Source organism: Myxocyprinus asiaticus, chromosome 26, assembly GCF_019703515.2.
Source record: "Myxocyprinus asiaticus isolate MX2 ecotype Aquarium Trade chromosome 26, UBuf_Myxa_2, whole genome shotgun sequence".
Taxonomy (NCBI): Eukaryota; Metazoa; Chordata; class Actinopteri; order Cypriniformes; family Catostomidae; genus Myxocyprinus; species Myxocyprinus asiaticus.
In genome coordinates, this window is record NC_059369.1 from 29,548,830 (window position 1) to 29,576,036 (window position 27,207).

At 38.0% G+C, this 27,207-nt stretch overlaps 1 protein-coding gene across 1 annotated transcript; it reads left to right on the forward strand.

The window, feature by feature from the left end:
* Positions 1 to 234: 234 nt before the first annotated feature.
* Positions 235 to 20,696, forward strand: LOC127416802 (centrosomal protein of 126 kDa-like). Its single transcript, XM_051656352.1, has 12 exons — positions 235 to 616; positions 1,007 to 1,117; positions 4,508 to 4,653; positions 4,803 to 4,914; positions 6,623 to 6,809; positions 8,267 to 10,364; positions 13,564 to 13,692; positions 18,082 to 18,203; positions 18,475 to 18,532; positions 19,667 to 19,828; positions 20,117 to 20,181; positions 20,283 to 20,696. Exons 1-12 carry the CDS (start codon positions 573 to 575, stop codon positions 20,367 to 20,369), a joined length of 3,321 nt encoding a protein of 1,106 aa, XP_051512312.1. The 5' UTR covers positions 235 to 572; the 3' UTR covers positions 20,370 to 20,696.
* The last annotated feature ends 6,511 nt before the right edge of the window (positions 20,697 to 27,207 follow it).

Genomic DNA, 27,207 nt, shown 5'->3' on the forward strand with positions numbered 1-27,207 from the left:
ATGTCCCAACACTGCTGGAACGTCAATGAAGGCGTTCACGTCCTTTCATGTATTCATTGCACGTAACAATGGTGCCACCTACTGGTAGAACCTATGACATAACATACGCATTCCCATTGATATCCAGCAGATGGCAGCATTGTAAACAATATTGAACGTCAATCGCTTCTTACAGGCGTGACCACGCCCCCACCGCGAGTTTGTCTCTGTTGTCAAGGAAGCGCGTCAGTTGTTACCAACATGGCGAAACTGTTTCAGCTATAACGAATAATGTTAAACATTTTAAACAATGTTTTGATAGCACTTACGCGGTTTTGGTTCAGATAGAAATAGCAGACTAAAGAAAGTAATGATGTCATTGGTAGTAGTTTTGTATTCGTCTGTCGCACTGACTGGCCAGTCTTCATCTTATTTGTTCCTTCTTCCTGTGCACCAACATTTTATTTTAGCATATACAAAATCTGATTTTGTCAGCTATGTTATTGTGCGGCTGTTCCAACAGCATTAGGATGTTACTTCTCAGGTTTGGATGAGAACTCGACAGTATTGAGACGTGTCATCAGCTTGTTATCATGGTATTCGGGATGCTAGCCCTGAAGGACACACTTTACTACTCGTATCCTTCCTCTTGCATGAGTTTACGAGCGACTATTTTATTTTTATTTATTTTTTTATTTTTTATTTTTTTAGGTTGATGTCATTGTTTTACAAGTTATTCTGTACTTTTGATCACTAGAGCGGGACGTTGTTGCATGAACAGGTGAGGCTGAACCAATTGGACGCCATGGAAGACCGAGTAATGGTAAAGTGAGATCAGGATTTTAGACCATTTAAATTAAGAAGTAATATCTACATATACTCTCAATACATTCTATTCTGTTCTGTTCTATTCATTTATATGTTCCGTACATATTTCTAGATACAAAATAATATGATAAGATGTTTAATAATAATAATAATAATAATAATAATAATAAATAATTTCCTTAACTTTGCATCACATTAGAAATATTACAGGTGGACAGACTGAAGATGAAAGGGATCTTTTGGTACAAGAACAACGGTACTGTCGAGCTCAGGCTCGCAAACTTTCCCTGGAAACAAATCGCAGACGAAAGTAAGTCAGATATGACATTGACCTAATTACCTTAATATTTATTTTCTAAAACTTGTTATCCATACAACATAGTTTTTAACACTACACATCTGATAGAAGTCAAGCCTGCTGCACTCAAGGGACTTGTTATTACATGAAGTGGCAATAACAAGAAGAATACAGCTTCAGCAAATTCACAGAAGAGGCAACTATGCTGAAAAGCTCCTGGTTGAGTGTGCCATAGATTTGATGAGAAGCAGTGCACTGCACAGCTGCTGAATTTGACAATAAGGATCCAATGAGACTGTATAGACAGTCAGTTAGTGTCATATATTCTGTCTCTGTGCTTTTAGTGCCACAGTCTGGGTTTTTGACCCATTCAGTCCCTGTGCACATTGAAGGTGAAGCTAATATGTAGGGCACAGATACAGTTATACAATCCTTTATTTGTCAGCCAGGATTTACAAGCTTGAAATAGAAGATCTAATCAGCAAGACCAAAGGAATGTTACTTTACAGAGAGCAATGATGGTGATGAAGACAAGTGTGTCCCCCACTAAGTTCAGACAAGGATGAGACAAAGATCCAGCTCCAGGGCCGGCCCGTGGGTTTGTGGGGCCCTAGGTGAAATTATGAAAACAGGTCCCCCCTTGTGAAAATTGTAATAACTTTAAAACATAGAACCACTGCAAACATGATGAGCAGATTTATTTATTTTTTAATAGAAACCACTAAAAAAGAAGCACTATTCTGTATATAGCTCAGTAGATGACAAATAACGTGTTCCAATAGCTTTTTTCCCCAACATGAAAATGTTAGATTAAAATATACATGCATGCATAAAGGAATTTGTGTATTTTAGGTGCTTTGACAAGTCACCATTTTATCACCTTATTTTGATCACCTTTCAACTTTTTTTCAAGAAGTACAAATAAACTAGTGTGTCAGTTTAAAATGAGGTTATGGAAACTGCAAGTATGATAATTACTGGGTAACATTTTACAATAAGGTTTGCATTAGGTAGCATTAACAATGTATAATACAATTTTCCAGCATTTATTAATCTTGGTTAATGTCAATTTATAAAAATACAATTGTTTGTTTGTTCATGTTAGTTCATGTTGTATTAACTAATGTTAAAATTGACTAGTATATGTAGTAATTAACATTAAATAAGATTATTAAGTATTGTTCATTGTTAGTTCGTGTTAACTAATGTAGTTAACTAATGTTAACAAATACGACCATAAGTGTTACCCATTAAAGTTACACTAAATAAGAAAATGCTGTTTAAAATAGTTTTCGATAGTTTTAATTGTATAGGACACTGCTGACAATGCTTGAAATTCTGCTGAAAATGCTTGAAAAGTTTATTTAGAGCAACAAAATCTATGAAAACAAAAAGTTGGCCAGAATGTGTGCAGAAGTGAATAAAAGTTAAAACATCAGGGAAAATAAGGTAACTACAGCAATGTATAATTATTTATAAATAAAATTACATATTTTAAATAGGGCCTATTAACACAACACCTTGAAATACTGTATATATTGGTAATCAAATGTAAAGAAAAAGCACATACCTCTTAGAGAGCTGACATCTTTGCAGATAGGATGGTTTGGTTATTTTCCAGATTAATTGCTCATATTTTCACTCTATGTGAGTTTTTTTGCGTCTTTATATTAGCAGTGTCTGAATTCCTTCCTGTCTAATAATACTGTGAAAAGAAGCCACGCTCTAGTTCCCAGCAATGAATTGCATTCTGAATAAATTATGCAGATTAGTGTGTAGTGCTTAGCTTTACTTCTTGCCGATTTTAGATACAATGCTGTTATTTTATTTGTTGTCACTTTCAGTTATTTGTCTTTTTGTGATTATTCAGAGCTCATTTTATACATAGTATGATGTTTTTAGTTTTCACCGTCATTGTGATTTGTATGTTATAAATTATCACAATCAGGTCAACATGCGTTGCATGTTATCTAGTGTGTAAGCACTCTAGAACCCATTAGACTGCGCAGAGTTTCAAATTAAAAGTCCTAAATGTCTTAAATTCTATGACTTATTCATATGCTTTGCATGTGTTTGTGGGGTCCCTTCAGACACGTCGGGGCCCCAGGCGGTCGCCTGTATTGCCTATAAGATGGGCTGGCCCTGTCTGGCTGAGTTCATAAGGAGCTTTTTCTGTTGTGATTAAATCATTCCTGACAGAGGAAGATAGCAAGTGTACCAGAGAATTCCTTGAGTGAGTGTGCATTTGTGTGCAGACCTATGTATGCGTGATGTGATGTCTGGTTTTGATACAAATTAACTGATACTTCTTGCTTCACCATCCTAAACTAATCTGCATGATCTTAGTTGCAATTCTGTTTTACGGCTCAATGTCGCTGTGTAGGAATGTGTTAATTGTTGTGCCATTAACAAATTAATTTAGCTGAAATGCTATCTGTTAGAGAAGACTCTGGTTTCTGTTGACCCTGTGAGTCAGAGATAACGATAGCCTGTGCAATTAGATTAAAGTCTCATTTCCATTCTGATTTAAGGGGTGCATTTGATATGTTGCATGCAGTTGCCAAATTTCTCATGATACTCCATTGTACAACAGTTAGTTGCTGTCCTCTAATGTGACTGGGTAAGCAGCATTTCAAGAGTGCTGATATTTAGAATATTAACAGCACTGGGGAACTTCAGTGTTTGAATCACTCTGCTTGTCTGTTTGGGGTGTTCAAGACAGGCTGTCAGTCTGTGCATTACTCAGCAACACGCCACTGTTGATCCTGCCCTGGGTTCATTTGGAACCGTTTTCATTAGCGGAGCAAAAATTGACAAAATAACTGGCCATATTGTGTAAGTTACTCCATTCCATGCTGATATTCAGTACAACAGCACTCTTGCTTGCATGATATTGCTTAATTATACAATAGGTAGTTTTGGTCCTTGAATCTGATTGGACAAGCGGCATTCCAAGAGTGCTGATATATAGTCAAACAGCACTGGGATGCTTCACTGTTTGTGTCACTCTGCTTCTCCATGTTCGTGGCTTTCCAAATAGTGGTTGTGATTTTGATTAATCATTCATTTTGATTTAATTTGCTGATTCATTCAGTGACCATTTCTTGAGATTGCATATTTAAGCCAGTAGGTGTTGACAAATGAGCTTCTTTTGACTGAATCACAGCTCTGTTGATATACAGAACAACAGCACTGCTTGTGGGATATTGCTTAATTATATCCCATATGAAGTCTCTTAAAACACTTATGATTTCTGTCTTTAACACTGCACTTTTTGTGCTGTCTCAGTTGTGAATTTATTTTTAAACTTGTATAGATAAAATGGAGAGAGAGAAAAAGCAGGTAGTCTCTCACCATCTCTCTATTTTTCTATGTCTTTTTGCTGTGTGGTCTATCTCTCAGGGCTCTGGAGGAGAGAAGGAAACAGTGGGATGTTCAGGAGCAGAGATCAAGAGAGAACGTTCTACAACAGCGTAGACAGAGGGTCCAGGATGCCACAGAGAACTTCCAAAGAGCTCATCTCCCTCTTTCCCAGAGGAAGAGACCAGGCAAGGCAATCAGTCAGGTCCACAGTAACTCATGTGTCTATATGCATTCTTTATCTCTTGAACTGTCTGTTTGCAATTATGATTAGGTCATGTGCTGTAACTATAATTTTAAATTGATAGTGATAAAAGTGATTTGGGTTCTGCAACAGCTTTTAACAGAAGAACGCTCAACCTTGACGAAGCACTTCATCATATTCAAGGCACTCCACACTTATATGCTCAGCAGTCTCCATTTTTGTTCAGTGCCTCCACCATAAACAGGTAGGATATTTTGCCATGACAAAAGCATGGTAGTAATTCTTTACTGGTTGAAGATACATAGTTTAATAATTGGTAATGCAGCTTAATAGCTTTCATTAAGTCATTAATATATTATTTCAGGCTAAATATAACTTAAGCTCTGTCCCCAGCATCTGTGACATTCTGTTGATTACAGTCAAAAATATATTCGACTCATCCCTCAGTTTAAAACAAAAAGTACAGTAGTGCACTTAAAGTGATGCACAATCACAGTATGTTCTATTTCTGTAGTACAACAACAGAATTCACATATACAGCAAACAACATTAAATACTATAAACATAAACATATAAGAATATACAATTCATCACAGTTTTGAAATTCTACCCTTAAAGGTGCTCTAAGTGATTTTGTTTTATGAAGTGGCATGCAGAAAACAGCTATATTACCTGTCAGCTATCAAAAAATAGGTGCCATGATATATAACACCTTTCTCTGTAACAGCCCTAGGTGAGAGAGGGCATGGCTAATTCAACAGTTTGTCAGGTGGAAGTTCCAGAACAGCAAAAATCACTTATATCATTTTTAACACATAAACATAATATGTGTTAGCGTTTGTGAGATGTGACAATTGCTTTCTAGCTTGTCTGCACTTTCTGAGCATGTCTGTGTATATCCAGTCCTTCAACTCATGTCATGACCATTTAAGCCAAATAACTTTAGCATGATATGCACAAGGATATCAGTAAAGCAGAGGTCTTAAACCTTTTTTAGGCGAAGGCCCCTTGGTGCATAGAGAGATGGAGCAGGGACCTCCTGCTTAATGTTGTATAAAACTGAGTGTTGCTTTCTAAGCACGTATATGTATAACATGTATATATGTATATACTTATATGTGAATGCTTTTAACATGTGCATAGTATCATCTTTATTGATGTACAGTGTCATGTACTTGTACATTACATTGTACTTCTACTTTTTATTTTAATGTGGGAGGGACATTGAAACATTGAGCTGAACTCCTACACTTTAGCATTGGTTAGACTTACTGTATTTCTTAACACGTTTTGCATTTTTTATACGAATTTGTATGAGATCAAAGGACACCTGTGGTCTTGCCGCAGACCCCCCATTACATGAGCAAACTCCACCCAAAGGAATTACATTGGTAACACATAAATAGAAGTTCATCCACCAAGAAAAGTATTCCCACCTCAAAAGGATCATTTACAGATCAAGTAATAAACATTTTACTGAATAATTCATGTAAATGGTTTAACAAAAAACTTCCATTTAGGTGCATTAGTGTGCTCGTTAAGCAAGTCACGTGTTTGTTTTTTCGACCTAAGGGATAAGTCTAATCATTTTTGTGGTAATCGGCATGCCTCGGATGCTGTTAATAGAGAGACATGTAAACTGGAATAAACAGACCGGTAGTTCATGTACTGTACATTCAGATATGAATATGTATAAACACATATGAATAAAATGTTCATGACATTTCTAGCTGAATGATCTGCATTATTAATTATTGTTTTCAAATTTATATTTTTTTAAAGTGTCACCAAAATGTTTTGTGATTCCTTACTGACTTTTTTTATTTTTTATTAATTAAACTTTTGTATTGTTACTAAATTCAAAATATTTATACTTTTGGTTGCACCAAAAACTTTTTAAAATTTGGCTGCATGTAATGCAACAATGCTATCCATATACCTACTTGTTTCAGGAGCTGCATTCCCTCTCCAAATCCTCCAGGGGGCGCCCATCACCTGCGTGCCTTGTCTGCAGCTGAGACCTACGCCAAACTCATGCAGGAGAAGAGCCTGAGTAACTTCAAGAACCAGCTGCTCCTCCTCAATGAGCAGCAGGAGGCACAGGCAGTCCTGAAAGAAAAAGAGCAGTTCAATTCACAGGTTAATCTAAATAAAATATATAAAGATATGCTGAAAGGTACTTGTGGTAAAGCGTGTATAAAGAATATATTGGTAACAGTAACAGATAAACCAATGTTATAGTCTATGGTGTGCTCTGCAAGACTTTATATATGCTAGTATTATACTGGGTCGAGGTTATTTTTTGTGCAATGTTGTAAAATAGAGTGATTATTTTATTTTTTGTTATTATCTTCTTTGTGCAGGTGTTAGTTCACAGCGATTTACAGGGCCTGTAATTGGTGTATGTTGAAAGAGGCCTGTTGGCAAATCTGGATAAGTGTATGAGTGTGTTAAGAGCTGAGTGAGTCCAACTGTTTAAAAAAAATTGACATTGTAATTTTAGCCCAGGGCTCCACCTGCCACAACATGCATTGTTTGAACTAACGGAGATCTTTTAAAGGGATGAGCTCATCCTGATCCTTTAATCTCGCAAACACAAATTAAAACCGCAGATACACACGCACACATATATCTTTATTTCACTAACACACACTCCGCTACAGTATGTCCTCTTCTTTACACATGTAACTGGTATGTTACCTACCTACACGGGGTTGGAGCCAACACATAATTTTATATGTTGAACTCTGAACACTCTGAACAGAACAGGACACAAAAGGTTATAATCCTATTTATAGGAGAGGTTTTAAGTTTAAGTATTCTTGGAAAAGTGTTACATTCTATGCACAAATGTAGTCAGACTTTTGAAATGTAATGCCTTACATTGGAATGTATGTGACAATCAAGCTCTACCTGCATGTAATTTTCCTCTTGGAAGTTCAGCATGCTATCATAATGATTGATTTTATTTGTGATTTTTTTTTTGGTAAAGCAGATTAAAGATTCCTAATCCTAATGTTTTTTGATTCAAGGCAGAGCCTTAAAGGGTTTACCCAAAAGTAAAAATTCTGTTATCGTTTACTCACCCTTATGTTGTACCAAACCCACTTGAATTCCTTTGTCCCAAGGAACATAAGAGGAGATATTTTGTGGAATGTCTGCAGTTCTCTTTTTTCAATACAGTTAAAGTGAATAGGGACTGAGGCTGTGAGTCCCTAATATTCAGCCTAACATCTTTTCTATTCCATTAAAGAAAGTCATAAGGGTTGTGAACAACACAAGGGTGAGTTCATGATAACAGAATTTTTATTTTGGGGTGAACTATACCTTTAAGGATAAACTATTTGCATTAATCTATTTCCACATGGAAAGTCTAAATATTCCCAAAAATTAATTTTGATGTTTCCTATTAATTATAATTTTGTTGAAGAAACTTACAATTACGCTATTTCCTTCAACAGTTTAAGAGTAACTTACTATGATTTTCTTTCTATCAAAACAAAGTATGTAACGTGATCTCCAAAAAGCACTCAGTCAACCAGTATTACAGCATATGTGGTCTAATGTTTTTTATATATATATATATTGATTTTTAGGAGTACCCTGATACCCCACATAGTGAGACAGAGAGCTTGTCAAGTCTGGACAGCTTAGAGAATGGAGACCCGCAGCAAAGCCATGGCACTAAATCAGTCAGCTGCTCTAACCTGGTTTGTTGTTCCCACCAAAGCACCAACTGTGCCCAGTCCTCCTACTCCCTTATGGATCCCCCTAAGTTCCAAGACCCCAAAACACCTCCATTACCACAAAGACAGTCCAAAAACCTGTGTTCATTGCCTAACCCCTCCTGTTCTGCAGCAAAGAGTTTCCAGGTGGAGGTCTTAAGCCATGAAGGCAAACCCAGGGATCATGAGTCTGCAGAGGAAAGCGGGAGTCTCGAGAATCTCACGCAAGCAACAGAGCAATGTAACCTAAAGGACCAAACACAGAGCTTTAACACCCAGTGTACTCTTTCTTGCAAAAAAGAGTTGACTCAGCAGGACTTATTAGCTAATTCAGAACATATGACTCATCATAATGACAAGAATGCTCAAGGGATCGTTTTGAAAGACAAAGCATCTGTGGTTGCCCACTGCAAAACACAGACCGTGCCAGATACCACACCCCTGGAATCCTCAAGTCTGACTAAAGAGCTCAAGTCAGAATCCAATCAGCAGACAAGAACCCTGGAGGAGAAACACGCTAGACATTCATCAGAAAGGCAGACAGCTCTTCCAGCCAGCAGATGCAAAAACAGCGACAGTGTGTTCGAAGTCTTCTCAAGTGCTGCTGCTGGTGTGAGCATAATCTCTCAAACTGATCCAAGTTCCCGTAATTCAGACATACAACCAATAGAAATGCTGAGTTTTTCAAAGTCACACGAACACAAACCAGATGTAGACAATGCTACAGGGCCCAAGAGAGAATCCAAACCTCTGAGTACGGAGAAGAGTATAAGAATAGATCTTTTAGATCCTAAAAATGAAACAGATATCACCAAATTGGCAAGGGCCAGAATGTCCAAGTCTTCCAGAAACACAGAGGAACCAGACAGAACATCAGCAGAGCCTGTGACCCATGTTCCTAATAGCAGCAATGTCAGATTCCTGAAAGGAATTCTTAAAAACCATTTAAAATCAGGAAATGTCAAATTCACATACACCCCTGGACATGTACTTTTCACCAAAGAAGTGGCCATATTAATTAGGGACAGTGTGGAACTGGCCAGGGCAAAACTCAAAGAGCCAGAGCAAAATAGGACCGTTAAGAAGAAACTACGATGGTTTGATGAGGTAAATGGAATTGAGGGGGTGGATGTGGACAGAGTGTGTAAAGACCCCAGCAAGCATGCAGTAGCGAAAAGCATGCATGCTAACCTGCATCAACAAACACATAAATACCCCTCAGCAGATCTACAGCAGGGTTTGCACAACTCAGACTATGTGAATTTACTCACAGGGGTATCAAAAAACATTTCCAATAAATCCTTCACTGCCCCTGCTGAGCCCCAATCCTCTAGACAGGCCTGGGCAGATGTAGGGCCCCAAAAAAACAGTATACAAGAACATATCAGGGAGCCCACATCCCAAAGAGGAGGCCTTTATGTTGGGGGCCCTCGGACTCCCCGGAGAGTGCGCTCAGCCAGAGTCAGCTCGGTTCCCATTACCTCCAGGGCCAGGAAGGGCACTATCATCAGACCACAATCTGCCAGGGAAGCACAACATGTGGCCAAGACCCAGGGGAATATCTTGGTGCCTCGGCCCCCTCCAAAACCAGAAGTTATGGAGTGTGACTTAGCAGAGTCCCCCATGTACAACCCCAAGGCAGCCTACTGTGATGATGGTGTACAAAGCAAACCAGATCAGGCAGTTGAGCTGGCCCTGTACAAAGACAATCCAGATAGCCAGACAATGGCTCATCGGCCTATCCTTAAAACAGAAAAAGATGCTCTCTGTGCTCCAGAAGCACCTCATTATACCTACATACATCAGACTGGGTCCAAGGGCATCTATTACCTCTCTCCTGCAGATGCTCTTGCAGACAATTGGATGCGCAGCTGTGGAGAGAACGGAATCTGTTTGGATCGCACTCCAACAGATGAGGAGATTACACTTCTGTGGCATGGAGTCCGAAGTGCTTTAGCCAGCAAAGATGGTAAAGCAAACCCCAAGCTCAGTATTTCTCTCCTAACACATTTTTATTTCACTTACATTAATTAGTAGAATTTTGAATGGCCACGTCCATATTAATACATTTTCATTTAAAAAACAAATTCGTTCCTTTACCAAAAATTGAGCATTTTAAAAAACGCTCTCCATTATTGCATACTTTAGAAAACATTGGTGTTAGGAGAGTGAAAAATCAGTTTTCAGACAAAAACGGAATAGTGTGGATGTGGCCTTACAATGTTTTTGTCCTAACCAGACATGACAAGTGATGAGTGATTGGACATTTTGTTTGCTTGGTTTTGTAAGATAAACTTAAAAAGCGTGCTTCATGTGGTAACATCTAAATAAACTGGTTTTATTTGGTTTTATTACATCTTAAATATAATTAAATATGACTGAATCAACTTGAATACATTAGCTTACACCAACAAATGTAATTTGCAAGAGTTAGATGAAGTAGAAATAGAACCTTAAAGGAATTTTCCGGGTTTAATACAAGTTAAGCTCAATCGACAGCATTTGTAGCATAATATTGATTTAATAATTTATTTCAACTCGTCCCTCCTTTTTTTTAAATAAAAAAATGCAAAAATCTGGGTTACAGTGAGGCACTTAAAATGGAATTTTTCCAATTTTTTATGTAAAAATACTGAACTGTTTCAAAAGTTTAGCTACAAGACATAAACAATATGCATGTTAACATGATAAAATCACTTAACCTTTTCTATGTAAAGTTATAGCCAATTTTACATCTTAGTTGCCATGACGATGTAATGTCAACAACACCTAAAATCGACTGAAAAATTATTTAAACGACTTAACATCTCAAATACAGTACTACATGAGTTTTAACAGAAGGATTAATGTGAGTGCTTTTGTAAAATTATAAGCTTCACATTTTTGCTTTCAAACCCTCAAAAAACTGGCCCCATTCACTTCCATTGCCTCACTGTAACCTCCATTTTTGCTTTTTGTAAACAAAGCGAAATAAGTTTTGTGGTAAACAACATTATGCCACAAATGCTGTCAATTGAGCTTAACTTGTATTGAACCCGGAGCATTCCTTTAAAGAAAAATGAAAATTCTTTCATCATAGAAGAATATCTCAGCTCTGCAGTTCCATACAATCCAAGTCAATGGTATTCAAAACTTTGAAGCTCCAAAAAGCAAATAAGGCAGCATAAAAGTAATCCATACGACTCCATTTAGGTCTTATGAAGCGATGTAATCACTTTTGAATTAGAACAGACCAAAATGTAATTCTTTTTTCACTATAAATCAGCAGTGTCTAGGCATGATCATGATTTCAAGCTCGATTACACTTCCAATAGCGCCATCTGGTGGTCTGTGCATGCTTCAAGTGCTAGGAAGTGTGATCGATCTTGAAATCATGATGGTGCCTAGAGACTGCAGTGACAAGATGTATAGTGTAAAAAGGCAGACTGACCTCACAGTGAGATCAGAAAGAGTAGGTCAGCCTTTCTTTAGGTAAAATCGATGTATACTTAACAAAATTAATAACACTTCCCCCCCATGGCCAGAGCGGTAAGTGTTGTTGGGTGTATGGGCACGTTTGAGCTCCATTTTCCGGGTGTAATGTTCACGTAGGGGCGCTAGAAGCAAGATGTGAAGCGAGTTGTTTTCAGCTGTACAAGCATTAATACAGTGAAGAAAAATGCCTGTTTTGTAAAGTCTACCACCCAACCCAACCCAAACCTACGCCTTACCCTAACCGTTAGTGGAGTAAAAAATTTATGTTAGAGTTGAAAATGCAACGTCAGAATCGTGCTAGTCACTGATTATGCAATAACGATTACTCCCTGGTCTCAAAGCGGGATCCAAACCCTGGTCTCTCCAGCTGCTGACGCAACCAATGCAAACATAGGCTATCTGAAAGGAAATGACGGCGGTCCGTGATTCGGCCGATCCTAGTGTACCGGGACTATTGGAAACAACATGCCGACCTGCCGTGTGTTTATGTTGTAAAAAGGAGTTACATTTTGGTCTGTTCTTTACCCAAAACCTATTAAATCGCTTCGTAAGACATGGATTAAACCACTGGAGTCTTATGGATTAGTTTTATTCTGCCTTTGTTTGCTTTTAGGAGCTTAAAAGTTTTGGTCATCATTCACTCGGATTGTATGGACCTACAAAGTTGAGATATTCTTCAAAAAATCTTCATTGTGTTCTGCAGAAGAAAGAAAGTGAGGGTGAGTATATGTTGTGAGAATTTTCATTTTTTGGTGAACTAGGTAAGGTAACAATTCAGGTTTTTAGTGTTTTTTGTCACATTGCACTGGGTGGCCCCACCTACAGTGTACATTTACATTTATGCATTTGGCAGACACTTTTATCCAAAGTGACTTACAGTGCACTTATTACAGGGACAATCCTCCTGGAGCAACCTGGAATTAAGTGCCTTGCTCAAGGACACAATGGTGGTGGCTGTGGGAATTCAACCAACAACCTTTTGCTTATCAGTTCAGTGCTTTAGTCCACTACACCACCACCACTCCAGTGTAGTCTTATTGATCCAAAATTCTGCTTAAATTAGCTGTATATTAAAAATTAAATATGTTTAAATTAGTTGACGGTTGTGAGTGTGCTGCATTATTTTCCCCTTCTGTTTTTAATCTTTTCTTTAAAACAATTTGAAGATTGAAGAATGATTGTTTACCTGCTCTGGGGGGGAAAATATTTCAGTATAGGTGTCTTTCAACTGATATGGAACATTCTAGCCATATATTACAAATCCAGCAGTCATGGAATAAACTGGCTTCCCGTGAACTTTCACTGCACCTTGTCAAACGTGAGTCTATTGAAGAAACTGAGTTCTCTTTGTGTGTCGGCAAGTTCAGCAGCTTTGTTTGAGATTCTTGGAGGATATTTGGAAAAGGCTCTTTTTTTGTGTTAGATCGATAGAGTCTGTTTTTTCTGGCCCTTTGCACAGCACTGCACCAATTGGGATTACTGCTTTGTAGAAATGGATCCATTTAATGATGGAGTGTTGTTCCTCAAGGGTCAATTATTATTATTTTTTAACATAAGAAAACCTCTGAATATCCTGAAATTTGAGGAAGAGACCTTAAGGACAGGAGAAGAGAGTTTCATACTTTGGGAACTTTCTCTTGTACAGTCTTACTCTCCTTTTTTATGTGTGTCTTTCTCACTCTGAATTGACTTAGGTGACCCTCAAAGTTTCCTGACTAACAATGGCCCATTGTCTGCTTCGCCTCAAGCATGTGCCAGTCTGTCCCATGTTACCATCAATGGTGATAGTCTGATCAGTGGTGTCAACGGAGTCTCAAGAATGGGTGACTTTCTCTTGTCCTCCTCTAACGTTAATTAATAATTAATTAATAATTAATCATTAATAGGACCTTTCCCACCTACAGTCCTGGTACTTTTCCCACAGTTACTTTCTAGATGATAACTCTTACGAGGAACAGAATACCTGAGGAGAATTTTCCACTGTTGCTTTCGCATTCACAAAAGGAACCACCGTATTGACATCATCAAGTATCGACCATTTTTCCTGACGTTATTTGCATGCGCGTTTCATAGCAACAACAAAATCAACAACAACAACGAAGGACGCTGGGATCGGAGCTACTCTTTTGTTTGTTTAAGGCTGTTTTATATGAACTTTGGCTGCATCTGAAAACATAGGCAGCTGCTTTATCAGTTAATGGTTTAAGCAACAGTGTTTTTGGATGAATGGAACTCTCTGAACAGTTTAACATTTACATTTACATTTATTCATTTGGCAGACGCTTCAATCCAAAACAACTTACAAAAGAGGAATACATTATAAGCAATCATCTTAAGGAGACAGTCATATGAAAAGTGCTGTATTACAAAGTTGCACTAGCATCAGAATAGTAGTATTCAAAACAGATTAAAGTGCAACAAAAGTTTTTGTGTGTGTGGCTGGTTAAGTGCTCATGGAAAAGATGTGTTTTTAGCCATTTTTTTGTAGACAGAAAGTGAGTCAGCTTCATGGATGGAGTTGGGAAGGTCATTCAGCCAACGTGGTACGATGAAACTGAAAGTCCGGGAAAGTGTTGTGGTGCCTCTTTGTGTTGATACAACCAGGCGCTGTTCCTTAGCCGACCGCAGGCTTCTGGTGGGAGAAGGTTCTGCAGAAATGATTTTAGGTATGCTGGAGCAGACCCAGTGACTGTTCTGTATGCCAGCATCAGAGTCTTGAATTTGATATGTGCATCAACCAGCAGCCAGTGAAGAGAGATAAGGAGTGGTGTAACGTGCGCTCTTTGGTTCATTAAAGACCAGACATGCTGCTGCATTTTGGATCATTTGCAGGGGTCTAATTGCGCATACAGGGAGGCCTGCAATGAGTGCATTACGGTAGTCCAGTCTAGTTATGGCAAGTGACTGAACAAGAAGTTGTGTGGCATGTTCAGAGAGGAAGGGTCTTATCTTCTTGATATTGTAGGGTGTAAATCTACATGATCGTGCTGTCTTTGAGATGTGGTCTGTGAAATTTAGTTGGTTATCGATGGTTACCCCTAGATTTCTGACCATTTTGGAAGGCGTTACTGTAGTTGAACCCAGCTGCATTGTGATGTTGTGTTCAACAGCAGGGTTGGCTGGAAAGACAAGGAGCTCAGTCTTGGCTGGGTTAAGTTGCAGGTGGTGTTCCTTCATCCAGGCCGACATGTCTGCCAAGCAGGCAGAGATTTGAGCAGTCTCTGTGGTGTAGTTTGGCTTGAAAGACAAGTAAAGCTGTGTGTCATCGGCGTAGCAGTGGTAAGAGAAACCATGTGCCTGAATGATGGGTCCCAGTGATTGTGTATATAGAGAAAAGAAGTGGCCCAAGCACTGATCCCTGAGGTACCCCAGTAAGTAGCTGATGTGACTTGGACACCTCACCTCTCCAGGCTACCTTGAAGGACCTACCTGAGAGATAGGAATTGAACCAGTCAAGCACAGCTCCTGTGATGCCCAGAGTAGAGAGGGTGGAGAGTAGGATCTGATGTTTGACTGTGTCAAAGGCTGCAGAAAGGTCCAGTAGAATCAGGATGGATGATCTGGATCCAGCTTTCGCCTGTCTCAGTGGCTCAGTGACAGACAGCAGGGCAGTCTTGGTGGAGTGTCCACTTTTGAAGCCTGACTGATTGTCATCCAGCAGCTTGTTCTGTGAGAGATAGGCAGAGATCTGATTGAAAACTGCCCTTTCACGTGTTTTCGCCATGAATGGGATGAGAGAGACTGGTCTGTAGTGTTCTACTTGTGTGGGTTAAGTGCAGGTTTTTTAAGCAGCGGGGTTACTTGAGCCTGCTTAAATGTAATGGGAAAAATGCCTGTAAGTAGAGATGTGTTAATTATGTGTGTGAGTGCAGGTAGGATGGACGGAGGGATTTCTTGGAGAAGGTGGGAAGGAATGGGGTCAAGGGAACAGGTGGTGGGGTGGTTGGAGAGGAGGAGTTTAGAGACCTCAGTGTCAGTCAGAGGAGAGAACATAGAGACAGAAGAGTTGCATACAGGAGGCGGGTGTTTGAGAGGGTGTGGTACTGAGAATGTATTGCTGATGGCTGTAACCTTTTTAGTAAAAAATGTGGTGAAGACATCTGCTGTCAGTGATGTGTCAGGCAGTGGAGGGAGAGGACAGAGAAGTGTGTTGAATGTTCTAAACAAGCTGTGAGTGTCTGTGGTGCTGTTGATCTTGTTCTGGAAATAGGACGTTTTTGCAGCTTTAACATTATCTAAAATAAAGTTGAAAGCAGAGACTGATACTTACCCAGATCTGCTAGATCTTTAGATTTCCGCCAGATCTTTAGATTTCCGCCATCTCCTTTCAGCCGCCCTGAGGTCAGTTCGATGTTCACGAAGGACGTCAGAGAGTCAGGGGCTGGGTGGTGTCATACGCGCTGACCTATAGGAGAGAGGACAGATGCTGTCTTGACAGGTTGTTAAAGTAGAGCTTAGTTTGTCTGGTAGTGTTTACATCCAGGATGGAAAATAAGTTTTGTGTTGGAAGAGAGGTAGAGACAGCAGTGTAAAGGCATGAGGGTGAAAGAGAACGGAGGTTACAGCAAAAGGAAACCAAAGGCAGAGTCTGTTTTAATATAGATGGGAGAGTCATGTTGAATTGAACAAAGTAGTGATCAGAGACATGTAAAGGAGCAATAAGAATATTTATGTTTGTACAGTTACGTGTAAAAATGAGGTCCAGCTGGTTGCCCGATCTGTGAGTTTCTGTAGTGCTTGAAGTTCAGTGGCCTGGGGCTTGTTCTGGTGTATGCTGAAATCTCCATTAACCGCAGGTGGCCTACCATCTTCCGGGAAGGAGGACAGCAGGACATCCAACTCCTCGAGAAAGTTTGCCAGCTGACCTGGAGGGCGATAGATGACAACAACATGGATTTTTGTGGGTTGCATTGTAGTAATAGCATGGAATTCAAAAGAAGTATTGTTGCATAGAGAGGAGTGTGGTGAAAATGTCCAGTTGTTTTGAATGAGCAGAAAAGGCACCTTATTTCATCCTACCTTCATCCATCCTTGTACAGCCTCCAAAGACAGCATTTTCCAGTTTTTGCAGTTTACGCAGCTTGTGTCTTCAGGTTACAGTTTAAACTGGGCTCGCTAGGTGTACGTGCGTAGCTCCATGCTACAGCTGGAGAGATGAGATGAGGCACCGAAAAGCGCTCTTTAACTACTTTGCGCACGCTGAACTCAGCAGACAACATGTTGGAAATGCAATGTAAACCTATTTATCAACAAAAAAAAGGCTTTTATGACTCAGCATAAATTACTGTACCGAAATACTCACTTATTTACTTCAAAAAGACGTCCTGATGAAAGTGAACCACACAGAAACAGGCATGCAATACTTCCCTCATGTAAACTAGATTTAATGATGGTTTAGTGTATAATAAAGTTCAATTACCCACACTCGATAAACATCTGATTATTTATATCCGTCATCCCAGAAAAGTAGATTTTCTGTATAGTCACACAGTACAGATGCGATGAAAACTCAAAGTGTGTCTCCCGATGAAGTCACACACACATATGAAACAGGTGGATACGTTCTCTTTGGATATTTTGTTATATGTTATTTCTGTTGAGGGAATTGTAAAATTAGTGCAATCCTCTCAGTAGCATGCTAGCAACTAGTTGTTTACTATAGCAGCTGTGGAGCTTCTCTCCTTTCTCAATGCAGGTTTTTACCAGTTACAGGCTGCAGCACCTCCCATAGTTCCTATACGTCCCAAACATATCTACCCCGGAGTAGGAGCTAAAAATGTCCCCTAAAACAGCTTTGAGGAACTATAGTTCTTTAGGCGCAAATGCGATGAAAAGCACTAGACCTGGGGAAAAGTACCTAAAACGGGCTTTAGTACCACCAGTGGGAAAGTCCCTAATGCCAACAAAAGGATCCTTTTAAAGCATTTAGCTCCTCAAAGCCCAAAAGCCAGGAAATATGTCTCTGGTGGCACAATATAAGTGACAAAATTGAAGACATCTTTTTTGCTTCACTAGAGCTGTTTAAACGTCACAGCTGCAGAGATATACAGAATTTAAGTTTGCCTCTTGTGATCTGAGCCCCATGAATGAAGCACACTATTTTGCAGAACATTGCTTTCTTTCAATGGTAATTGCTGACCCAGACTCTGAAGTAAATTGATCTGCTAATCAATGAAATATGCTTGTTAAACTGAGTTTCCTCTTTAAATCAGTGAGAAATCCACTAAGGAGACAGACTATGGAGGGTAACATGGTGAAGAACAGAGTTTCAGTGGAAAGCAGCAGAAACCAAACTGCAGGAACAGTGCAGAGAAAGCCCTCTTTTCCTTATCAGGTAAACACACATATACACGTTCATGCTATTGTCCTAGGAAGCAAAAATAAATAAATAAACACTTCTACTGCTATGTGAAATGTGACTTACAACTAGTTAATTTTCTATTGGTTTATTTACAGTGTCGAGTTTATTGTTTAAAGGATAAATACAACATTGACAACATACTGATTTATTCATATTAATTATGTTGTTTTTGACAATTTTACATTATGGGATTAGTTGTTTTTAATCATTGAGCATTTTTGATTGGTTGCTTTTGGTTGAACAGGTAAATGTGCCAAAAACTTCACACCCAAACAGAAATGGTCATGCAGCAGACAGTGAAGGTAATTTATATTATTATTTGGGTATGTGGGCTTGCTTGTTTTTCAATGTATCAATGTTTTCTTAAAGGGCTAGCTCTCCCAAAAATGTAAATTCTGTCATCATTTACTCAACCTCATGTTGTTCCAAACCCATATGAATTTCTTCAGTGGAACACAAAATAAGAATGATACCTCAATCAACATTCACTTTCACTGTATGTAGAAAAAATGCAATGAAAGTAAATGGTGACTTAGCCATTAGTCATTCTGCCTTACATCTTTTGTGTTTCATGGAAGAAAGAAAGTCTTATTGGAACATTTTGAGGGTTGGTAACTGATGACATAATTTTTATTTTGAGTGAACTATCCCTTTAAATTTCATGTGTAAAACAATAAATCAAATATCATGTTCACATGGGACAGTATGTTTAAAGCTTATACCTATAGACTGGGTCCAAGATGAACACATATAAAGCACTAAATGTGCATAAAAATGGACTTTAGATGGTAAATAAAATATAGTTACAAGCCAGTTGGCCAATAAAAGCAACATAGTAGGTGGCGTGATGATTCCAATCGAAGACATCTGTAGTGACTCACGTATTTTGTAACCACTTTTGCCTCAGTGGAAAACTTACTATGATAAAAAAAACAATTTTCATCAGAACTGCATGGGACAACACATATGTGGAATATTCCTTGCATTAAGTCACCACAGTGAAAATATAAGGAACAAAATCACAATGTTTCCTCACGTTTTTGTGACAGGTGCCATTTCGCTGACTGACCGAAAATGGTTCATTTCGTATATGATGCTGCAGAATAACGAAATAACTTGCGTTGTTTGTCACAAATATGCAAGGAAAAAAAACAGCTAAATAATTCAATTTTAGGGACAATTAAATAAAAAAAAAAAAAATGCAAAATACAGTTTCATGGCCAGTATGAAATATACATATTTGGCAGATACATTTTTTCAAATCAAGTGTGGCAAAGGTTTCTTTTGGACCCTACTTACAGAAAAATATTCTTGACATTCAAACAGCTCGAATGAGCATGATTGTTTACAACACTTTAGTGTTTAAGTTGTGACTGGCAGCAATTAAAGTATTAACATTCTTCTTTGCTTGCCCTCATGCTGTGTTCCGGGCCCAGATGTGACAGACGGTGGTCATGACACATTGGACTTGTCTCAGTCCCACCAAAACAGCACAGTCCCACAGAGCCAGGGAACAAAGTCTCTCAGTGTCAGTGCTCTCTCACTGGAGGAGCAGAAGATCCTGCAGTCACTGGATAGACTTAATCAACGCCTGCAATGTCAGTTTAATCTTAAATATTTTTAATTTAATCAACACAATCAAAGCTAATATGTTTACCACAATTTTTGTCTTATATTTTTATCCATGTACTTTGTAATCATAATAATTAATCACCACAAAATTATGTGTATCCCTGCTTTAATAATTATATAACATGATCAGAGTAGCTCTTAATTTGTCTTTGTTTAAGTGAATGTATCTTGTTTTAATATTTTAAAATTAGCAACAACTGTGTTTGTTGGCATGTAGCTTCATCTCTCCTGATCACTTTGCATTAATTTAACAGATGTGCAAGATACAGTTGGTGGCAACACAACAGTAAAGGGAATGTTCGCTTTGGCTCCTGCATATGTGAGTATTGCCCATGTGTTGAGAGGAATCAACCTGTTCCCCTGACCTAATGTGACCTGCTCACAGATCTGTCCCCTCTCTCTCTCTTCTTCTCCTTGCAGAACCAGACAGGTGATTCTGTGGGAGTCACCATGCGTAGGCGAGGCTTCTCTGCTGATAATCGCACCCGAACTCAACACCGTTACTGACTAAACCTCCCATGATCCACCACTCCCTCAACAACCTTCTCTAAGCACTTTTCGAACCTTCAAACTTTACAGTTGCGCACTTTATATTCCTGAGACAAACTCAAATACGTCTGTGTCTAAGTGGCACAGAGACTAATGCAAAAATGTATTGTCTTTTTTTGTCTTGTTTTCTGGTAAAAATATCTAAACATCCTTAAAACAATTTATATTTAATTAAGAAACAAAATTTCAGAAGATATTTAAGGAATAGTTCCCCCCAAAATTAAAAATTCTCACATCATTTACTCACCCTCATGCCATTCCAGATGTCTATGACTTTCTTCTCCAAAAACATGATTTTTAGAAGAAAGTCTTAGCTCTTTAGGTCCACACAATGCAAGTGAATAGTGACCAAAACTTTGAAGCACAAAAAAGCACATAAAGGCATCATAAAAGTAATCCATAAAACTCCAGTGGTTTAATCCATGTCTTTTGAAGCAATCTAATTGATTTAGGGTGAGAACAGACCAAAATATAACTCCCTTTTTACTATAAATCTTGACTTCAGCAGTCTCATGATTTCAAGCTTCATTACACTTACTAGCTTCATCTAGTGCTCTGTGCATGTGTCAAGCTCTAGAAAATGTAATCGAACTTGAAATCATGATCATGCCTTGAGACTGCAATGCCATGGTGTTCAGTGAAAAAAAAGAGTTATATTTTGGTCTTTTCTCACACAAAATTGAATGGATCGCTTTAGAAGACGTGGATTAAACCACTGGAATCATATGGATTACTTTTACGCTGCCTTTATGTGCTTTATGGAGCTTCAAAGTTTTGGCCACCTTTCACTTGCATTGTTTGAAGCTGCAGAGCTGAGATATTCTTCTAAAAATCTGTGTTTGTGTTCTGCAGAAGAACAAAAAAGTAATACGAATTTGGGATGGCATGAGGGTGAGTAAATGTTGAGAGAATTTTCAGTTTTGGAGAAATTATTCCTTTTAGTCTTGTCACTAAAATTAGTGCAATTTATGTTTAAAACAAGATAACTGTCAAAAAAAAAAAACTTAATTCAGCAGGAAAACCACTTTTATTAGATTTCTTTGAAATCCAGACTAAATTTTTTTGTCATTTTGTGTCTTGTTTTAAGAATATTTTGAAAATTTTATTGAAAATTAGGAAAAATACTGAGTAAAAATTTTTTTTGCAGTGTAGATGTTTTATTATCTCAAATGTGATATATGTGAAACAATTCTTCCTATACAGACAATACTTATTTAATTAGAGAAAATGTATTTCATGTGTTCATGTGTTCGCCCTCTGATTAGTGAAGATACATTTTTTTACCTTGAGGTTATATATTTTCAGAGAAGTTGCACATAATTAATGTGCACATTGAGGTACTTTTTATTGTAAATAATCTTCACTCCATTTGTGGAAAATAAATTAATTGAAAAACAAAGAAACAGTATTGCTTTGCTTTGCATTCCCACTGCCAAGACAGGAAAAAAGGCTTTTTTTGTGTGCAGCTTGACCTCCGCATCAGTCAAGAATACATGGATTTACATTGTACGTTTGCCATAATAATGACAGGTTTTTCAGTGTGTGTGTATTATTCAATTGAGTGTGTGTGTTATTATGTGTGTGCCTATGACTTATGTGAGTGATGTTTTGTGTGTTTGAGTGTGTAGTAGTAGCCTAGTAGTAGCTCATCTACAGTATCAGCATGAAAAAGCTTATCTAGGTGTGTGACTTAATGTGTGAGAGTGACATTTGTGACTATGAATTACTTCATTGCATTGGAGACTTGCAGCACAGGCTTTGCAGGATAACGAAATCAAACCCAACTGTTTGGTGTCCTGCTGCTCTTTAACCATCACCACCCTATAACTGCTCTTTCACATTGTTGTCACGTAACCCCTTTCCTCTTTAGATTATATAACTACAATGGTTTTGACTCAGCTGACTAGTCAATGCACTCAATTACTGTGTTGTGAAACCTCACTGAAAGAAAAATTAAAAGACTTTGTTTTTTAGTTTTTTTAGTTTTTTTTTATGTATGTAGTAACAGCTACTAAATTACTCAAATAACACAGAAAATTCTAATTTTTAGACCAGAGTAATTATTTTCTGTGCCTTGCAAAATGCAGTACAATGCAAGCTCTAATTTCAATTATTTTAGTGTAGCTTAATGTTGGACTTGCAGAACCACAATTTCTGTATAAAATACTAAAAGTTGAGGGATACTTTTCCAGCTCTTGAATCTGAGAAATACTAAAGACTAAAGAGCGTTCCAAAGTTTGAGATAGAGTAAAACAAATTATGAAATTATGAAAAGGTTACAAAACGATGTCTTGATGTTTGAGTGTTGTAATGGGCACTACTGATTGAATGATCAGGAAGTGGAAGCTTCTCTGTACCAATCAGGCGTGGCTTTAAAATGGCTGCCTTTAAAACATTTCAGCATAAATGTTTTCTTTCAAAAAGATACAGAGTTTAAAAAGTAAAGGAGTAAACAGAGTGAAGTCAACCACCATTTCAAAAGCTCTGTACAACATTGGCCCATATGGGACACAAGAGAAATCGTTACTAAAAATAAACTATGTGGAAGCACACCTGGATTTTGCCCAAAAAGCATAACAGTGAGTGACCCGAACCAATGTTATTTTTGTGATCAGATGAGATAAAGATGGAGCTTTTTGCCTACATATCAAGCAATATGCATGGCATAAATTTAACATCCACACCGTAACACACTGTCTATGATAACCGAGGTGGACAGTGAAGTAGTGAAGTTCTCATTAGCAGGGTGTATTGTTAAAACAGAGAATGGATGGTGCAAACTATGGGGATGTACTGCAAGATAACCTGTTTCAGTCTTCTCAAAAAAACAGAAACTTGCGAGAAAGCCGCAAATTACTTATAGGCAACATTCACACAGTCAGTGTTTGGGATTGACAACCGTATTTACTAACAGGTGTGAGTCTTGAAATGTCCCGTTCATTCAACAGTGTACAGTAGCAGTTCGAATGCTGTCTGTATTAACAAACAATTGAAGTCACAACCATATTCTAGCTGTAACCATACTGACATGATGGTGAATAAAAGATGGCGATGTCCATAACACCGGCATGTCTTATCACACTTGGCACAGCGTTATTAAATAAGTCCAGTTGAGGCGCGAGTTCATCCATCAGGTCATAATTAAAGGTGCTGTAAGGGATTTTAGCGTTCTGAAACTTTCACGTGACTGAGCTGCTGAATTAGCCACGCCCCCTCATTCCAAAACCCAAGATAATCCAAAGACCTCCAAAGATAATTTTGAGAACAAAACCGAGCAAAAGGGCAGCATTTTTTTTTTTTTTTTTTTTTTTTTTTTTTTTTTTTTTGGCTGTCAAATTCAACATTGGCACAATAGCGCCCTCAACTGACAAACATTATGAATCATAGCCTCAATGATCCGCTTAAAATTAAAATGAGCAAAATGATTGACAGGTGTAAACCATAAATTGGTCTGCAGACACATTTTTGTTTGCTGTTTACAAAGTCTTCAGCTGTCACAGAGACCGGTGAGATATCTCAGGATACTTATTTCATTTATATCTTTAAGGGAATAGGTACATGTTTTGCATACTTTTCCATGAAAAAATAGCTTACAGCACATTTACCCAACAGCAGCTTTGAATGCTTTAAAATCACATGCAGAGCACAGCTTTTGTGTCGCAGGACTCGCGTCCATGAGCAGCCGGTGCAAGACAGCGGCAGAATCTTCGGATGACACGGAGCTCATTTCTCTGTGTGAGTTAACAAAACCCCACATGAAACCCACGAGACACACGTGTGTACAGTGCAGCGTGTCTCTCACGTTACATGATGTAACTAACAACTAGTTATCCAGTGCGGTTCTGTTCACACAGCACAGGTTTGCCGAGAATGCAGTTGTGAGACCTGAAAATTTGCGGGTGTCAGTTTGATTGTAGAATGCGGTTGTCACACCCATAAATAACCATCCTGTGTGTGAACATAACTGTATTAATCACTCAAAACAGGTCTGACAACCGTATTCTGCTGCTGTGTGAACATGACCATAGTGATTGTCTACAATGAACGCATGGGCACGTGTGAACTCAAAATTCCAGATGAAATGTCCACAGAGTGTCGGCAAAAGCAAGTTGTAAAACAAGGTGTTTTTAAGTTGTAAATGATGTAATACAGTGAAGAAGAATGCATATTAGATCTACCCCCAACCCTAACCGTCAGTGGAGTGAAAATGTAATCTTAGCTGTAAGGCTCTGAAGCTGATGATACAGTGTGCTCAGTCCGGCCACAGGAAAACGTAAGCACATTAGAAGTGATGCAAAAAATGTCATGGGAGATGGTGCTTGTTAGAAACTTGGCAGAATGGGGTTGACAGATCAATGTCAGGGTACTGGGACATTCGTAGCAACATGTATAGTTGTATAGTATAATACAGTTTTAGTGAATATTGTGTTGGGCAAGAAAGTGCCACTCTGCTGATCAATTTGAAGAATAAGTCTTGAAGAATAAGATAACATCACACCTAAACAGTGTAAAGCTGGAATATATTTATTGCAAAAACTCATTTAAAGTAATTTTAAGTTTTTTTTATTTTATTTTATTTATTTATTTATTTATTTTTTTACAAAGTTGTAAAATTGGCTAGAACTTTACACAGAAAAGATTAGTAAGTGATTTTTATCACACTGATTATCATGTAAACACACATATTGTTTTTGTCTTGTGGCCATACTTTTTAAAAGGTGAGTATTTTAACTTTTATGGACTGGCGCCACTTCCGTTGTAAGTGCATCACTGTAACCTTGATTTTTGCTGCTTCTTTTTTAAGAAAAGGAGGGGCAAGTAAAAAAATGTTTGTGGCGATCAATATTACGCCACAAATTCTGTCGATTGAACGTAACTTGTATTGAACCTGGGAATATTACTTTAAGCCGACATTACTACCAAAGGCAGCTCTACAAAACATTGAATTGTAGGGTCTAAATGCTCATGTGAACAGTTTATATATATATATATTGTTTAAATGTACAAAATTTCACATTAAAATGATTAACTTTATTTAATATATGACATTTTTATTAATGTATTTTTTTTAATTAGAAACATTTTACTTTTGAAGACATGCAAGTGTGTAAAAAAAGAAAAAAAGAAAAAACAATACAATTTAAGTATTACAGATTGTGGTTGATCAGGGCTGCTGTTAGATGTTCTGGGCCCCTTTCATCAATACAATTGGAACTGCTGTGGGCCCCTAGGTTCCCACCTTTCACCCTGTTAGCTACGGTGCTTGGTCACCCCTTCTTTAGCAACATTTGATAGTAACATGACTTGCTGTGTTATATTTATTAGCTTACTGTAAAAAAAATTCATTTAATCATTAATTTGGTTACCAGGTGGTGCTTACTTAACTGTTCATGCGAATGAAAAAAAAAAAAAACACGCTATGGCAACCATTCAGTGCATGGTTAAAGATTTGCCTGCATTCAGAGCACTTAAATTTTGTCAGGTCTTTCTGGGAAGGGTGCCGTTTCTTCTCCAGTCAGCTTGCCTTGGCTTGCTGTAGCGGGTGGAGGAGGTCCCTGCACCTTTGAAGAATTTGGCAGTGATTGCCTTCCCTCTTTGAAATGTGACGAATTGAAATGTATTGCAAGAACACACTTGCTGAACTGGTTTCAGACTCATTGTGCATCTGTACTATACTGTCTGAAGGGCAGGTTCTCACCTAAATTTGTCGTTCCACTTGACAGTGGGAGGTTTTAAAAGATTTCCTTCGGTGATGGATTTTATGAGTTTTAGGTTTCCACTTCATATTCATACAATCATCTCTCTTCTTATCAAACTAACCCTGACCCTAACAACCTATGTTGTTTTAATATTGTGATGTCATGTGCATAACACACTTGGTGACATCTTAACTCCAAATTAAATAAATGTTGTTACTTAATTCTCTTATCACCAGTCAATATATGCAAGATATGTTCATTCTAGTCTTTTTAAAGGGTCAGCTACTTCAAGAAGATACTACTGGTGATCAAAACAGGGTTAAAAAACATTTATAACCTTAGGTTCATTGCTACAAATCCTCAAATTACTTTAGACACAGTCTATAAATTTTATTGATATCTGGTCTTTGGAGCAAATATTTACTCTCCAATGGCCCTGAGAGCCATTCAAGTGTAATCATTAGCATATGAGCTCCATTATAATAATTAACTAATTTTTTCAAGATTTGCATGAAGTGAAAACATACAAAGGGAAGGGTATGGCAATTTCCTTGTCTTCGTTATAATATGGTCAGTCAGAAGTCAGTCAACTGTTGACATATTCATGTTACGCAACAAAACATTGCAATTAAACCATCACAGCCAAAGTAGGCTGGGGATTAAGAGATAACTTTGCTGTTTTAGTCTTACAGAATGGCAAACTGTATAGACTTCCACATTTAGCATACTTATTAGAAACATTATGACATATGTAGTGTAGGAGCTTATGACAGAGACGCAGCAATATGTTGACCAACTCAATTTATGCTTTAAACAAACAATGGAAAAATTATAACTCATTTTCATTTAGGTAGCCCAATCTTTTACAATCATAATACCATTGGCAAACAAAGACAATTGAGTTCGATAAACACTTCCGTTTCTCGTTTAATGATGCAAATGATTGTCAACAATTGTCACAGTTGGCTCGCTCAAAGATGTTGGGACGTGTTGGCTAAATGATCGAGTTACCCTCAGGACAGCTAAGTGGGTGGTCTCCCCCAGGGTTGGGCAAGGTAGCCCCCAGAACAAACCTCTAATATTGCCCCAATCCTTTC

Excerpts from the sequence above, each read along its gene's own strand:
- LOC127416802 (XM_051656352.1), top strand. The coding sequence starts at position 573 with ATGGTATTCGGGATGCTAGCCCTGAAGGACACACTTTACTACTC. Across the intron at positions 1,118-4,507 it reads GAAACAAATCGCAGACGAAA|GGCTCTGGAGGAGAGAAGGA; the intron begins GTAAGTCAGATA and ends TCTATCTCTCAG. Across the intron at positions 6,810-8,266 it reads AAGAGCAGTTCAATTCACAG|GAGTACCCTGATACCCCACA; the intron begins GTTAATCTAAAT and ends ATTGATTTTTAG.